The 18,362-nt window shown below is 24.6% G+C and overlaps 1 protein-coding gene across 1 annotated transcript; it reads left to right on the top strand.

Annotated features, from left to right (window-relative positions):
* Positions 1 to 9,206: 9,206 nt before the first annotated feature.
* LOC145838433 (uncharacterized) lies at positions 9,207 to 16,991 on the top strand. Its single transcript, XM_082946023.1, has 8 exons — positions 9,207 to 9,505; positions 10,151 to 10,224; positions 11,632 to 11,795; positions 12,034 to 12,279; positions 13,595 to 13,780; positions 14,054 to 14,366; positions 14,734 to 14,980; positions 16,751 to 16,991. Exons 1-8 carry the CDS (start codon positions 9,217 to 9,219, stop codon positions 16,897 to 16,899), a joined length of 1,668 nt encoding a protein of 555 aa, XP_082802149.1. The 5' UTR covers positions 9,207 to 9,216; the 3' UTR covers positions 16,900 to 16,991.
* Positions 16,992 to 18,362: the final 1,371 nt, after the last annotated feature.

Below are 18,362 nucleotides of genomic sequence, written 5' to 3'. Positions count from 1 at the left end.
ATAGCTCTAAGTTATTTAAAAGTAGTAACTCTTTTATTTTACTGATAAATAATTGATTAAACCTTCAGGATTTTTTTATTTTTAAACTTAAACTACTCTCCAAAACATGGCGTAAATAAACTTAAACGTTAACTTTAAATATAAGTATTATTTATAAAAGGTTAAGTTTTATTTTTATGTAAAAAAAAATCAATATTTTTTACCATCATAATCTTATAAACATTCAGGTAATTATTTGTTTTTATTACTAAAAGTAACTTTTTAAATAATTTTCCTTTACAAACTTTTATATGATTTTGAGTTGTCTTGATTCGGAATGCCATGAAACCGTTCAATGTTACAACTAAGATAAAGTTTAGATATATTTCAGTTAACTCCAAATTTTTAAAATTAGAGTTCATAAGAAATAAGTAAGTTTAATTTCATTATGATAAAAAAGTTATTTTCAATTTTAACAAAATTAAATTTAAAATAATAAAAAAAGTTTTAAATTTGTTTTTATAACTTTTTTTGTGACACTTCCACTTTTTTTTAACTATAGATGTTTAAAAAAAATAAAAAGTTTTTAAAATAAAAAGTTTAAAAAACTTTATATTTTATCAGTTATATTTTAATTGTTTTTATTATAAACTAATAGGGCTTGTCTCAACAAGTTACGGTGAAGTATTAGTATTTATGTTAATAAATATTTTGAAAGTTATTGATCTTAATACAAAGAGATATTCAATGTATTCAATAAAATAGTAAGTTGAATAAAATTTAATAAAAAATTACTGAAGTACAATTGTATCATGAGTGTTATGAGTAGTTTAGTAATTATAGTAAATGACATCTGAAGAGTAAAGCTAACTTACTCATAACTAAAATAGTTTAGCTAGATAAACAATGTATTTAAAATTGAATACATATACGCAAAAATAATCAAACAGTAATTAAATTTCATAAGTTAAATTAATTAAATTTATACTGTCCTAGCTTGAGTTTTTTAGCTTTGACTGTCTGTTTTTAAATTTTCATAAATTGAACTTTGTTTGTTAATTTCTTTTTGACTTTTAGAATAAAAACAAAAAACACTAAATAAGAATATTGTAAAGTAGTACAAATGGTGTACCTAAATCTAACTTAAAAGTATTATAAAAAAATTCTAAATATATCTTATAATGTCAAATACAATACATGTTATGTAACATGTCTGTTATAAAAAGAAAAATCAATAAGTATTAATTAATACATTTATAAATTTATCAATAAAATTAAATCATAGTACTACAGAATTCTATACTCTTATCATTAAACTTCGTTTTAAGGTATTTAAAGCTATATAGTTATTATATTTTGTTGAACGACAAAAAAAGACGCTCAATATAATTAGTCGTAAGACCTAGTGCACGGATAACCTCTCGGTTATCAAGTCGCACACCACGTATACCTTTTAATTTTTTGTCCAGGACTACTATAAATTAGTAGTTAATACAAAACAATATAGTGTTAATAACGATTTAATCTAAATTACAATAAATATTAAGTAAAGTACAAAGCAAAAACCACCTACTCAAATCAAGATCCGAAAAGTGACTAAACATAAAACTAAAGTTGTTGTCAAGTAATGAAAATCTTAAATAATAATAACGTCATGATGCTGTGTTTAAAAACAACATATACAAATTATTAACAAAATTTAGAAAGTCAGTCTGGAATTTGTAACTAAAAAGATACTATAGATATTATTATGTATAACAATTGTTGTATCTAATATTAACTATTAATCTATAGTAATTATGCTTACCTTTAGTAAGTACACATACTCACCTACTATATCTTCTACTTTTTCCTTGCAGTACTTACATTTTTTTATAGAACTCCATTAAGATAACTCGTTTAAGACACAGAAACATATGTCAGTTCAATGAAGAAAAGTACTGTAAAAATTGTTTTTATTATATATTCCAGCAAAATTGCTTTGCTAGGACCTTTATTAACCAACGATTAGCATAAGTCTTAAATATCTAAATATATATTAGTAAGTAAACTATATCCGCAATCGATAAAAATATGTTTTTACAGCCGAAACTTTACGTATGATAATCAATAAACTCTGTTTCTCTCTTATCACTGTAAAATATTTTTATCAAGTTACACACACAAGAAGCATGCAGACCATAAGTCTTAAAGTTACCATAAAAGTTTTATCATACCACTTCGATCATCAAATCAAAGTTCTTCGGTAGACCGGGTAGTGATCTACCAAAGGCTTATGGTCTTATGATTAAAAAATTGCTATTAAAACTTTGTCTTAATTTGAGCTTGTCTCAAGAGACATGTAAGTCCAGGTTTTTCTTTATTAGATTTTCGCCGATGTTATCTTTGGTCGTCTTAAAATTAAGAAATAAACCTGTAAATAATAACTATCGAACAAAAATCTTTATTGATGAAGTAAAAATTTTCGAGAAAATTAAAAAGTGATAGCTAAAAAATTTAAGTTAAGCAGAAATAAGAAACTCCACTAAAACCCCTCAATTATAAAACCTAGTATCAGTTTTTTTTTAGATTAGTGTCTTTGAAATATACGGGCTAAGTAGTTTTTTTTATAATGCTTAAATTTTTAGTTTTACTTAGTCAGAATAGTTTTTATAATATATTTCTTCCCTTTACAGTATGTTGCATTTTTAGTTTTTGATACTAATTGTATTTACTTATTACGGTTTTTTTGTTTTTATAATGACTGAAGTATGTCAAAATGCTACAATCAAATTTAGTAAATTACAAAAGTTAGCTTTCATCTGTTTAAAATTTATTTGAAAGTCAACTTGTTTGTATTAAACTAAATTTTAATAACTAATTATTAGTTGATAAAATGAAAAAAGTTATGTTTTTAAACACTAGTTTATGATTTTGGTATTTAAACTTTTGAAATATTGTAACTACCAGTATACTTTTTTTCCTATATGTTTTTGAAGGTATGTACTACTTTCTCAAAAATACTCAACACGTTCTTATACAAAGACAGTTTATAAGCTGCACAGTGCAAATTGTATGTTTATAACTTTAACCTAAAAACCAATGAATTTTAAAAGGTCAAGCAATAATAAGTTTATTTAATGTATAACTTGAAATTTAAACATTATACTTTTTAATACAAATAATACTTTTGGTTAATTATTAAGAATTCTAGTAATATTATACTATGATAGACTATAAAAGTCTCTAGCTAGATAATAGTAAAGTGCTTGAACAAACGTGAGCGATTATAAACTTATAATACGTTCAGAACAAACGTTTATTGGTACTACCGAGGTTTTACTGATAAGCCGCTCTTCAGGTACAATAATAAAACGAAAATCTACAGCATTTACAAGTATTTACAAGAATAAATAAGTATTTGTAGTTTTAGAACATAAATTTAACTAAAACATAACTAAATCAAGCATTTACAAAGAAATTAAAAAAATTGAATGAAAGTATGTATGTATTAAGTATGTTGTATTACAATAACGTTTAAAAATAATAAACTATCAATAAACAAAATAAGGTTAAGTTAAATTAAAAATAGCACGATCTGAAGTGAGGGCATTAGGCAGCGAGCTTTGTTCGCTAATTAAACGATTTTTCTCTGTTAGACTCTGCAATGGCAATTCTTTCAAGTTGCAAATAGTACACGCTTCTGGTTTATAGTGGGGGAGGTTTGCATGTGGTTTTATGCAAGATAGTCCATGAGATGTTGGTATGATTCAAGTTGTTTTTCTTTATATATGCCGACAACGTTGTAGTCTTGATTTGTTAGTCTTCAGACTGGGTTTGTACTGGTTATATCTGGTCTTAAAAGATACACCAGTTGAGCCTATGTATTCTTTAGTTATATTCTAGTGCAAAATGGTGCCTTTTTTATATATTACTTTATGCAAGCATTGACCGTTGAACGGACATTGAGTGGCGTTTCTGCAGTTGCAGGGTTTGTCAGTTGGGTTTGGTACAGGTAGCACTTTTTATTATGTGCTTTGATATTTAATTTTAGGTTCGTAAAACAGCTGTAAGTGATCTTGACGGTGTTCTTGTTGAATATCTTGTGCAGCTTTGAACCTTCAGGGAAATGCGTGTTTATGAGATGGAGAAATTGTTTTTTAACTTTGGTTTTGACTGAGTTGCAGTAAGGGGGTGGAAATATATGATGTTTCTTCTTCTACACTTTTTCTTACTGGGTTGTGTGAGACATTTAAATTCTTAAAGTCCGATTGACAAAAACTGTAATACAGAAACGCCACTCAATGTCCATTCAACGGTCAATGCCTGCAGAAAGGAATATATAAAGCCACAATTTCGCACCAGAATATAACTAAAGAATACATAGACTCAATTGGTGTATCCTTTAAGACCAGATATAACCAGCACAAATCCAGCAACAAGAAAAAAACTTGAATCATACTAATATCTCATAGACTATCTGACATAAACCTACATGCAAGCCTCTTTCATTATAAACCAAAAGCGTGTACTATTTGAACTTGTAACTTAGAAAGAATCGCCATTGCAGAGTCTAACAGAGAAAGATCGTTAAATCAGCGAATAAGCTAGCCCCCTTTTCAGATCGTGCTAATTTTAATTTAACTTAACCTTATTTTATTTATTAATAGTTTATGTTTTTGAAATCGCCGTTTTAATTTTACTTACTTATTTCAATTATTTTTTTTCTAATTTCGTCGCAACTGCTTGATTTAGTTATATTTTAGTTAAATTTTTGTCCTAAAACTACTAATACTTATTTTTTCTTGTAAATACTTTTTAAATTATCACTAATTACCCCTAATTACCCTTCTATCTCTATACACATAAAGTGCTTTAGGTTGTCGATTTATTATTGTACCTGAAGAGCTGCTTAGCAGTAAAACCTCGGTAAAACCAATAAGCGTTTTTTTCTGAACGTACTATCAATTTAGTAATACTGTAGATATTTTTGTCCTTTTTTAATGAGTTTTATACTAAAGACTTCAAAAATTTATTTCAAAACTTTACTACAATCGTGCTAGATATTATAGTATACTTTTTGTAAAAATATGGCATATTAATAAAGAAATTTTAAAAATACTTCTTATACATTTAAAAATTTTAGCTAGAATTTTAGCTTAGAACAGCTTAATAAAACAAAAAAAAGTATAAGAGTTGATTTGAATTTAAAATCTAACAATATTTTAATAAAACATCTATTTGCAAATAATAAATTCAAAATTAGAATTATTATATACCATTTTTAGGTACTGTTTAGTAATTTTATCAGGTATGTCGTAAGTAAACTTTAACTGTTTGAATTAAAACTCAATGTTTACAATAAGCTTTGAAGAAACCTTACCTTGTCATTATTGAAAGTTTTTTGTTTAATTTGGTCAATGGGCTTTAACAACAATAGAAAAGGATGGAGAGTTAGTGTGAGAGAAAGTTTGTGTTATGCGTATTTACTTTAACAATAGTTTTTATTTATTAAGCTAATTTCTATAGAAATTAAAAACAAACTTGTTTTATGTTTTATGCATAACATAGTTAATTTTTGCATTCATTTATAGTGTACTTTTTATTTCATTTTTTATGTAATTAATTATTTATTAGTAGCGTTAACTTTAGTTTTATATTACTTTTATATTTTCTTTAAGTATTGAAAAAAATTAACACGCTTATTTTTTCATTTACAGACAACAGTAGCTTACTTAATTTACTTTAAATAAATTAAAAATTTTTCGTATAGTTAATTAAAACAAGTTGGAGACCAAAACTAAGCTTTAAAAAATCTTATAAATAAAAAATTTTAATTCTACATTTACAATTTTTTAGTTATTTTAATAAAAAAATTAAATGTTGGATAACATTGGTTAGTTAGAAAACAGTTAAAAGTTTTGTTTTTTGGAGTTGAAAAATTAAATCTAAAATAATTTGACAGCAAGTGTCGCTTTGTATTATAATAGCTGTTTTTTGTAAAAAACTTAAACAAAGTTTTTACTTAAAAACAAAAAATTCAGTTACAAAATGCAATTAGTAAAAGTGATTTACTAAAATTTCCTGAATTTTGTTTGTGATATTTCTAACAGTAGGGTTCAATAAAATACATATCTAATAAAGTTAATAGATTTCTCTATAATGAAATCTTAAGTTTACTTTTTTGAACTATAAGTTTTTTTTTTCATTTTTTTCATATAAGCTTCACTCTGAAAATCTATTTTTTTATTTTGACTAAGAAAACTCGCAAAAACAGAAACCGCTAAGCTTTACAAATAAGTTTTAAGTGGCTTTATATAATCAATAGTATTTATATTTATCTCTAACTTATTTTCGCTTAAATAACTAATATGTTTCAAACAAAAATAAGTAATGTAAACACTGTAAGGGATTAGTTTAAAGTTATTTGTGATGATTTTTTGATTATTTAATTATCTTTCAAAAATTTCCCTTAAAATAGAAAAATTAAATGTAGAGTTCAAAAAAAAAAACTTTAAGTGGCTTCAAAAATGTCAAAAATTGTGCACAGTAAAGTAATTGAACAAAATTCTGTACACATAAGATTATTTAGTATACGAAGCTTTACTATTAAAATTGATTTTATTACGGTTTTAATTATCTTTATTGTACATAATAAATTAAAACTTGTTGAGATGTAAAAAAAAAAGGAATTTAATAAAAAACTTAATTACAGTAGACATTCATTAAAAAACATCTTGATAACTAATGAAAAAACGTCATTTATAGTAAAACTATTTGTGCACAATTTGTAAAACAAAAAACTAATAGTTAATAAGACTTCAATTCAATTTTTTTAAATGTTATTATAAAAACAGTGTTTTACTGCTTTAAAATAATTTAAACGAGATGTTTGATTGATTAATAAAACTTTATTTAAATAGAATAAGTTGTTTGAACGAGTGAAACATTGATTTGGTAATAAAATTTAAAAAACTAAAGTGATGTTGTTCTATTATTTATAAGTTGAGAAATTTTATTGTAATCTTAAAAGTTAAAAGTTAACATCAATAAAGTGTTATACTTTTAAAATAATGTAGAAAACTTATTGAAGAAACTATTTGATAAAAACGAAATTTAACAACAATGTGTTTTTGATTAATTTTTAGATATTAACCGTTATTCTTAGACTTTGAAATTGATGGACCGTCGTATTTATTGAATTCTTTATGGCACTTGCACAATATTAAAAAAATCATTATCAGGAATTAAAAAAGCTATGACTTTTATCACAATTTTATAGTGCTTCGATTCTAGAAATTTGAAAACATTCTTTTAAAACCTTATAAAAATTTAATAAAAATAAACTTTAATAAACGGACTGAATGTCAAAGTAAGAAATTTTAAAGAGTAAATTCGTAAAAAAGGATTATAAAAAGAGTGTTTACGGACTATAGATAATTTACAGCGTATTTAGAATTTTATTATAAGACAGTTTCTGACCAAGAATCTATCAAAACGTTTTAAATTTTTATTTTTTAAATTTTAATAGTTTAAAAAAGAGCAAATTTTATTTAATTAGTTATTTAATATTATTTAGTGTCTGTAATTCAATTTATTTACTATACTAAGTGTTTTGGATAAACTATTAATATGGAAATAAACTTAAATTAAATGTATGTAAAGTTTTGTAATAATTAAGGTTAAAAGAAGTATTCTTAAACTAAATTTTTAGATAGTTTTTTAGTCGTTGATTTTATAGTAGAAAAAAGTTTTAATGAGAAAAAAATTGCCATCTAAATAGTTGCTTAGTTTTTCAAAATCAAAATGCCATTTATTTAACATTAAACCTATCTTTTATTTTCTTTGTACAAGTTTATAATGTTCGCCTTTAAGTTATTCAGTGCTAACTTTCTATTTTATAAAAGTATTTAGTATAGAGTAGTTGTTAATGTTTTAATGGTTTTACTTAAATTGTGATAAGTAGAGGGTGCTTTTTTAGTGACTTATCGATTAAAACTTTTTCTCCATTATTTTTCTAACTATTTTTTCAAAAAAAATGCAAAATACTTTTTTTTAACAAATATGGTACAAAAAAGACGTTGTCTATAAAACTCATTACATTACATATAAAGTTCTGTCAATCTCTGCAGTATACAATCACTTTCAATGTTTACTTCGTTTCATACATTTCCAATATTTTTCTTCCAAATATAATTACTTAAATAATATTATCTTTAATGAAATTATTTGTTATATGATCGTTTTAATTTTTAAATCTTAAAACATGTAAATTACTGAATAGAGTCAGAAGTGTTGTATAGAAAAATGCTGTCAACACTATAAAGACTTTTTTGAAATAGTAGTACGATTTTACCGTGAAAATATAATTTTTATTACCAATGAAATATAAATTCTAAAAATTTAATCAAATTTTTATGAAGCTGAATTTTGTTAAAAGTTTTGATGTCATAATAGTTTTTACATTATTATTAACCTCCTTAAAAAATTAAACAATATTTGGTATTTGTGTTATTAAGTCAAAATTCAAAAAGTTACCATGGACCAAATAAAAAATTCAGAAATGCTAGGAATATCAGAAAATGGTGGATTAAAAAAAAGCGAGAATGGTAATCACTTACCTTACAATTAAATTTTTATAAGCCAAAATTGTAAAAAATAAAAAGCAGTTTCAAAACTACATTTTTGTCAAAAAGTTTTTAATTAGTTTAAAAACAACTATTTGCGTAGTACTTTTCTTTCTTTAACTGATGTATAGTTCTCCGTATTAAACAATTAACACAGCTCCACGGAGTTATGTAAAGAAAAAATACTGAATAAAACAAAGCTCTGTGAAACTGTGTAAATTGTTTAACACACAGAAACATATGTCAGTAAGTAAACAAAAGTACTGTGAAAATGTTGTTATTATTTTGTTCAAACGAACTTGTTTCGTTAGAATCTGTACTACTTAACTATTAGTTCATTATTTTGAACATTTAAAATTATTTTATTTACCCAATTGTCCTGGACAAGACGTTAAAAGGTATTCGTGGTGTGCGACTCGATAACCGAAAAGTTCTTCGTGCACCAGGTCCTAAGATCAAATATTTTATTTGTCTTTTTTTGTCGTTCATTAAACTATAATAGTTGTGTGTAAATAAAAATTATACTGAGTGTTTTCATTTGTTTAAGAAAAGCGCACAGTAATATTTATTTCTTTAGCTTTAAAATAGTTAAAATAATTAGTTTATTATTCAGTTGTTTAAATAGTCAAATATGAAGGACAAAAATATAAGTTTTGAAAAAAGTACAACTTATTTAAGTACAAATCTAAAAAGTTTGTCCAAAGGTGAAGAAGAAGACCCGTTGTTGGTTGATATGTTTCTTGATCTCATGGAAATTGCAGGAAAAATGAAAGCAGTAGTGCACAAGTGCGTTGCAGCAGAAGTTAGATCTAGAGGAGATAAGTATGGTAAAAATTTTGGAGCAGAGGAAACTTTTGATGAAGATATAAATGGTGAAACGAACCTTTCTAAGCTAGCAGAAGAACTTGAAAATGATCAAAGTAAGTTACCTTTATTTTATCAGGTAAACTGTTATACTTTATAAAGCTTTAACTTTATGTAAATCCTTATGTAGATCTCTTTAAAACTATTATAAATTATTAATAACTACTCAAGTATACAAGTAATTTTTATAACATCCAACTTAACTGTTTCGAGCCTAATTTTTCGAGTTGAAGAAAAGATATTCTAAGATAGCATGAGTAAAGTATACTTAGAGAGTAACTTAAGAATGTTTTCACGGTTAATTGAGAAAATTCACTAAAGCTTTTTCATAATTAACTTTTACAGAAGACTCTCTATTAGGTAGTTGACATAAACAAAGACAAAGTTGATATTCCAACAGAACTTAATGTTCCAAAACTTTTTATTGTGTATATTTATGTATAAAACTTTAGTAAAATAGCAATACATTTCTATTTGAAAATTTTGGGAGTCTGATATTTTTTGAAGAAGAATGAAATAAGTTAAGACGATGATAGAGTTATAGTATATATTATCAACTTAAAAAGATTTTTTGAATACACTTTTATATTTCAAACTTCTAAAACCTCGTAAGGCCTTTGATTTAAAAGCTCATAAATTTTTTAAGCATAGTCGACTGCAAGCGATAATTCAAGCTTTAAATTTGAAAAATGTATTTTTAGTCAGGGATGGAAATTGTTCTGAATCAGATGAAAACGATTTTGATGATGATGATGCTGAATCAGTAAAAAAAGAAGTAAGTAAAATAATATTTCTACTTCTACCATTTTATTTTTTAGTTAATAAAAAAATATATTATATAAGATCATACTCAAAGGAAAATATATTAGTAATAATCTCTTTGTGACTCAAATAATTTTAAAACTCCATAAATAGATTTAATTAAAATAGAATATTTAAAAATTACGCTTATTTCTAGTATTTTTTTAATTCTAAATATATAATTTCATAATTCAAAACTATATTTTATTTGTTTCTCGACAAATTAAGTATTTTATCAGTATAAAAAAGATTTTAAATAGAATTAATAATTCTTAAGATCATAATAGGAGTTATAACAGTATTAAAAATAAGAAAAAAGTCAAAACTAAAAAATTTATAGTTTGTATGTTTTAAAACTAATACAAATTTCAGACTACAAAACGGAAATAAAAAAGTGTTATTTAAATTTTTACATCAGAATTAGATATTTTTTATGAAAAAACTAATGATCAAATTTTATCTTATGACAAGTTAATAATGTTTAATAATAAAAAACGATAAGGTAATCATAGATTTTGTTTTTGTTTTTTAATTCTTAAAAAAGTTATTAACACTTTCTCATTTCTCAACAGAGGTGTCACTATAAAAGTTTGAAAGTTAGCATAACATCGCTTTAAATTTGTTTTCATAATGACATCAATGTAAATAACATTAAACGTAAATTATTACAGCTAAAACAAATACAATCATACAAAAAATTGATTATAGCACTGTTTTAAGAGTTAGTTTATAAAATTTGTAATTACAACTATAAGTGATCGTAAATTAAACCTGTTTTATTTTAGTGTAACTTTAGTGTACATAAAAGATTTTTTATTTAAATTTGTTTTCAATTTTATAAGTTTAGATTTTTTTTTTCTCGTCAACATCTTAAAACTTAAGTTTTTTATAAATTCAAATTATGGTATATTGACACTAAAATAAAGTTATTTTTTAGTTACACGATAAATCAAACTAGAATGAGTTTTCAAAGGGTTATGGTAAAATTATGTTTAAAATGGTTTAAAATGAAAAAAAGTATTAATTGTTCTACTAAACAAAGATTATAATTTTAAAAGGCAAGACTAAAAATCAGAAACAATAAATAATATTATAATTCGATATGTCGAAATTATAATTGTAAAGATTTCAAACGTCGTGCACTCATTTTTTCTAACTCTCGCTTTAGAATAGTAATAACACATTAAAAAAAACACCAATGATTTTATTTTAGTTTTATACATTTCAATGTATTCAAAAACTTTTAGCACGCTATTTACTACTTATACCATTTGTTATGTTTTATGTTATATGAATATTCAAAATAAAAATAAAGTTCTAAATCGATTAAATTCAAACAATAAAAAATTAGTCTTAGGAAAGTGTACTTATGATATTTTAGGTAATTGGAAATGGGCAGCCAAGCCAATTAGAAAAGTTATTAGATGTTCTTCAGATCCACAAAAGTAAACAGCTTCAAAATGTACTAATTAAAAAAGCTATTCTTTGTAAATTTGAAGAAAAGTTGTTTGGAAATAATAACATGACAATGCAATTGGATCTTAGGTAGACTTTATATTATATACTTATGTTCGTAGGTAGTACGTTAGTTTCATGTGTTACGCAAGACATTAAAAAAACATGCTAATTAAATTTTACGTAGATAACTCTTATTAAAGTTATACGATTAGCCTGGTAGTTTTTAGTTTATGTCTTTACCTTATTTTCTTAATTTATAATCTTAAATCATTAAATGTTGATTGCAGATGAGAAATTTTTAATTTACAAACTCTTAAAATAATAGGTCTTTAAATAACGAGGAAGGTGATGGAAAGTTAGAAGCCTTATTGGGATGTAGAAATCTGTCATTTTTTATTGACAAAGAAAAAATTAACGACGGAATTATTGATGAAAAAGAAGGTTGGGAAAAAGAAGAATTAAGAGCAGTGATAAGTAAAGCTGAAAAGCCTCTAGATATTCTTCATAAGCTCAAAAAAAATACTCCAAAAAATATAGCTATAAAAATGATGATCAAACAATACAATATCAGGTTTTAATGTAAAACACGCTTTACTTTTTTTCTACCAGTAACGTGTATTAGTAAACCTATTTTAAACTTCAAAACATTTCTTTGCTAAAAGCAATTTTTAGTTTAAAAAAAACTAATATTGTATTAATCTCTGTAGTTTTAATAAACATTTAAGTTTCGTTTACTAACAATTCGTATAGTACTTACTTATTGTTTGGTAAAAATGCAAAATAATTCTTCTTGAAAAACAAAAAATAAACAAACAAAAAAATGTAAAGACTATACAAAAAAGTTTTGCTAATTTTTTTTTCAAACTTTTTATGTTTACTCATAGTTTGTTCTAACAACTTATATTTTAAACTTAAAGTTTATATGTTTATACAAAAACCTTTTTTTAAACAAAAAAATAATGAAAAGTAGCTTTCAAAAACTATTAATCAATTAAACTATCTTGTTAGCTAGGGTTTACAGTTATATGTAACAATTTTATGATAGGATAAAATTTAAATCAAGCATAACTTATACTTTTTTTGGAATCTATTTTTATTTTAATGTTTTAATGTATCATGTATTAGGTTTAAACTTGTGTTCCAAACGTAGTGATACTTTAAGTTAATACCTATTAACTTTGCTCTTGATTTAAAATTTACGAAGTGCAAAAACTATGTATTGTATATTAAGTACAAAACTAATCGTAAACAGATTTTGAACTTTTGAGGTAAGTTGATTATTTTTTACAGTATATTTAGTTTGCATTTCGTTGTTAAAATATGTGTTTTTACACTTAGATATTGACAAGTTTTAACTTAATAAGTAGCGATTTTTAGTTTGTCCGTTAAAAAGCTAAAGCAACAGCTTTTTTTTTTAACGCCATGACTGTTTTGTTAAATTAAATAAAGCACTAAAAACATATTTCTTTGTCTATTTATCATAAATTTTATTTGTGCAAACTGTATACATTTTGTTCAGTACAAGCTTTAAAGAAATTAACTAAAGACACAAAAATCAAGTTATTGTAATACTAACAAGAACTTAATACTAAATCTACTATGAAAGTTGAGTTAAAATGTTTAAACCAACTAAAAACGTTGTTATTAAGTAAGTTTTATGTTACTTAAGCAGTGATACCATTCACTTATACCGCCATAAAATTATGTTATAAATTTGAAAAAATAAATGTAATTATATGAATAAATTGAAGTCTTCACAACTTTATTATAATTGAACAATATTCTTTATTGGTACAACTTTTTATTAGTAAAAACATCTTAAGTACTTTTTTAAAGTTTCACAAGTTTTGAATTTTTTTCAAGTTTATTAAACGTGACTATAATAGGTGGAACACTTTGACCGGAGAGTCTAAACCTTATGACTTTTTCTCTTTGCCACAACAATTTATCAAAGGTAGTGTAAGGAAGACGTATATGCAAACAGTTTTGTATCACCACAAGAATTCAATTAGTTCAATCGGTGATGATATAAAGCTTACACAACTGTGTCCACCTGTCGTTTATCACAAACGGTACTTTTCTGACTTTTGAAATTTTATGTAAATTTTATGTTTCAAATAATGTATTTACAAAACACTTTTTCGCTCTATAAGTTCTTATACAACTATAATGTATTTATCTTCTTGAACTCAAATTGATATCTCTAATTGTTGATCTTAAATTTAAACCAAAAGCATTAAATTTTTGTACATCAACAGTCATGTCTTTACTTAATATTATTTTAACACACCACCGAAAAAGATGTGTCAATTAAACGCATTAAATATAAAAAACTTTTCAATCAGTAACCCGTACCGAAAACAAGGGGATGGAAGTGACTCTGACCTACCAATTAGAATGCGTAATGAGCCAAAATACATGTGGAAGAAATGGTCATTTAACAAAAACGAACAACCATGCAAACCAACCGAATTAGGACCAAACATTCCAGAAGAACTTTCCTGGATTTCTCCTGTCGTGAGACTCCTGATACGAAAGTTGTGCGAACCATTAGATGAGGAGTTTACTCCAGAAAATACCGAAAACGTTATGTATATGTTGGTTGTTGAAGAAACTATTTCTCCCAAACTTCCAGACACAAAAGGGTTCAAAAGCCAGGTAGAAAACAATAAAGTTTATAAAAAGAAAGCAAAAACCTTTTTAACTTCGAAAAAGATTGCACAAATGTTCAATACTTTGATTATTAAACAGCTTTTATAAATTCTTAAGGAAAAAACTGTTTATCAATAACAATAATCAAATTAACTTATGGTATTTTTATATATGAATTTTTTTTTTAGTTTTAGTGTGTTTTATATTTAACGGTATTTGTTTACAAGTTTAAAAAACAGCATTTTAGCTATAAAAACTGAATATTTTGCCATTAATTTTGATTATAAACCAAATTGAAGTTTGCCATGTTAGATGTTTTTATAAATATAAAAGTTTTTAAACTATTTTTTTTCAAACTATTTTATTTTATCAGGTGTATATAGGAGGGGCTGAGAATGGACTAAAAGAAAAGTTTCTCGGAGAAGATGGGCACTGTGCAAAGCTGATGGAAATTAAAAAGCATTTTAGTGACATGGAATATTTCAAAATTCATCAGAGCTCTTTACTCATTGAACTTCGCTTGTTCTATGCGCTCTTAAAAGGAGACAATTACGCCCTTTTTGCAATTGATAGTTTTGATGATCCGAGAAGACTTGGAAAAGAAGTTCATGAAATAATCGGTATGTTTTTTGATAGTTAAAACAAAAGTCAACAAACTATAACAGTAATTTCGGTTTGAACAGAAAGCTAAATATGTTGTTAATGATAATAAACAGCTTAACTCTTTATAGTATCAAAAACTTTAAAAAAAAAACTAATAATTTTTTATCAATAAAAAACTGAAAGTTCTTTTTTTTTTCTGACAAATAAGAATAAAGTCACGCGAATCTACTCTTTCGTTTGGTTACGCATTTTAGAATTCTCAAAATATACAACAATTAACTTGAAAAATATGTAACGTTGTGGATTTATTATATGTATTTTGTTAATATTATATTTAATTTTTTATATATTTCAAGAAAGTTGATCTTTTGAGATAGATTTTTAATAGCATTGAGATTTTTGAATTTTTAGTTTCTGCCTTCCATAAGGAGCTTAATGAACTTTTAAGGTTTTGCTTTTTATATTTTATGTGTCTTAGCTCCCCTTTATACTTTAAAATAAAACAAGACAAAATTTTCACTTTATCAGAATATTAGCATAAAGTTTCATTTAAACTAAATAACTTTCGTAATTTTAGCTAGTTTGTTCCTTACCCACCTAAAATTAAACTTTTCTTGCATGTTAATAGAGAATTATGTATTGTATGATTTTTCTCTAGTACCATGCAAGACAAGTTTAATCTTAGGTGGTGAAAAAATAAAAAAATGTTTTGTATATATTAAACCGACTTTTATTTAAAAAACTTTCCAAATATATGTAGAATTTAAATGAAAACTATTTATGGAAACAAAAAAAGTTGGAAACTGTATTTAACAAAAACTGTATTTAACTCCAAAAACTGTATTTGATCAAATGCATCATAAGAAAACAGTCAACATTTGCTAGTTCTTGTATAGTTACGCACTTTTGCAGTGGACACAATGTGCGTAGTTTCGCGAGAGGTGACTGAACACAAAAATAAAATAACTGGATTTAAACATACTAAGGTGTTTCATATATTTTTTAATTTTTACTTAAAAGTGTAGCGTTTAATATAATAAAAAAAAAGTATGTATTTAAAAAAAAAGTTTTATAAGGCCATTCATAAACTTTAAAAATATAATATTTACGTTTACTAAAGTTTTTTATACTACCTTTATACTTTTACATTCTAGAGATGTAATAACTATTTTATTTTTTTATATAAGACTATCATATTAGTAAATGCTTTTTATTAAAAACATAAAAAAGGTATACTCACTTTTCTGTGAAAAGAATATAAAGCTCATTCACATTCCAGAAACCAACCCTTGTTTAGTTTAAGTTTGTATGCATATAAAAAGAAAACTTAATTTTTCTTAAAGCATTAATCAAGTACAGCATAGGAGAAATTTTTTTTTTATATAATTTAAAAAATAAAACACTGAAACAAGTAAAAAACTTTTATTTAATAAAATATTTATAGCTTAGTATTGTTATAGTTAAAACGCGATATAACAAAGTTATTGTTATATCTATTACTGTAATTATTGTTATTAAATATGCACTAAAAGCAAGGTTGTTTAAATCAGCTATACAATTTTAGTTTAGAGGATAATTTTTAAAGCTGTCCGGTACACAATCTGTCTTAATTTAAAGTTTTTTTTTTTGTGAACTAACAAAAATATATATATCAGGCGCAAGCAAAAATGGTAACTACGCCTGTCTCGTATGTATGATAAAGTATGCTTAAGTTTTTTTTAATAATATGAGTAGTTTGTAGTATAATTTTTTTTTATATAAAATAAGTTTATATATTATACTTTTAGGGAAAGCAATGTACCTATCAAATAATGAAGTTTGGGGTCCTACTGTTAACATGCATTTTGGACTAAATCTTAAAGAAGAAATGAAGAAAAAAAGAAAGTTTCTACCTGATTCATTTCCTGGAAGTAAAAGAAGGGGGAGTCGAAAATAATGAACTATTAGCATTTTTCGTTTTTGTGATTAATGTTGTTCAGCTAATTTAAAAAGAATTATAAAGCACCAATTGTAAAAAAATCACTGTGTACGTCCGATCCTAAATTAAATAAAAAAATAAAACTTTGTACTAAAAACTGTTTTAGCACAAAACTGAGTATTAGTTATATTTAACTTTATTTTTTAATTCTATTTTATTATTTTATTAACTACTTTTTGAAGCAAAACTTTTAGCATGCATAAGATCTACATTTTGGATTTACTTATTTTTTAAGTTTTATGCTATATATTTGAGAATTTTTATAGATAAAATATTTCTTAATCTAAAGCTGTTTTACTATATTTAAATTTGAATCATATAATGAACTAAATAGATTCTTTTTCAACCCATTTAATAAAGTGTAAGACCTAACGTATAAAAAAGTCTATAATAAGTTGAGTTTTCCAATTTTGCAATTTAATTTGTATTTATATAAATTTATTGTTAAACTTTTATTGCGTTACGCCATTTCCTGCAGAGCAGTTCATCAGAAGCTAAAAAAAGCTGAAAACAAAAGTATACAGAGCGATGAGTTGGAAAATTAAAGTGCACATATAAAAGAAAAAGAAAAATTAAATTTAAAATATAAGTTATAATTAATATGTTGTTTACAAAAATTAAATTTTAAAGTTAAATTAGTTTATAATGAAATATAGTTAAGTTTAGTTTAAATAATCTATTAACTATAGATTTTATATACTTTAATAATCTATTTACTAAGTATTTAATACATTAAGATTTATAGGGGATTTTTAGAAAACAGAAATGGTCTTTTTACGGAAAGGTTGTAACTTTAAAACAAAATATTTACACAATACAAATATAGATACAATGTAACAATTAAATTAAATTAAATAGAATAAAATAAACTAAATTGATGCGATTAAAAATAAACTAAAAGTATTCCTTTGGGTAATGAGGGCATTGCGTGACTAGTTCATTTCTCTTATTAAGGATTTTTCTTTGGTTAGCGTTTGCTATAGACAGTCTTTCTAGGTTACATAGTGAGCACATAAAATTTGGTTTGAATCTGCATTTGGTCTGAGAATTTTCCATTCAATAGTGTATTTTTCGCCTTTTTCATATAATTTCTACATGTAGTTGGCGAGTTGTGTACAGTTGGTGGGTTTCTTCTTGTTGGGGTTTGGAAATGATGCTCTATGATCATACAATCTATTTTTGAAGGGTCTTCGGGTGGATCCAATATATAACATTTTTTCATTTTTCTCAGATGTGACAATTGCTTCGTAGATTATATTTTCTAATTTACATTTGTTCATTACTGGACATTGCACTCTGTTTTTGCAGTTGCATAGCTTCGGTTCTATCGGTGTTTTTTCTAGCAGCTTTTTATTGTGTCCACTTATTAATGCTTTTATGTTTGGGGAACAGCAATATGATATCTTAGTGGAACTTCTATT

Source organism: Thalia democratica, chromosome 6 (genome assembly GCF_965202585.1).
Source record: "Thalia democratica chromosome 6, ktThaDemo2.hap1.1, whole genome shotgun sequence".
Classification (NCBI taxonomy): Eukaryota; Metazoa; Chordata; class Thaliacea; order Salpida; family Salpidae; genus Thalia; species Thalia democratica.
This window is presented reverse-complemented; position numbering and strand designations above follow the sequence as displayed.

Coding starts and splice junctions, on each gene's coding strand:
- LOC145838433 (XM_082946023.1), top strand. CDS start 9,217: ATGAAGGACAAAAATATAAGTTTTGAAAAAAGTACAACTTATTTAAGT. Junction 9,506..10,150: donor AGAACTTGAAAATGATCAAA/GTAAGTTACCTT, acceptor ATGTATTTTTAG/TCAGGGATGGAAATTGTTCT. Junction 12,280..13,594: donor ATCAAACAATACAATATCAG/GTTTTAATGTAA, acceptor TGACTATAATAG/GTGGAACACTTTGACCGGAG.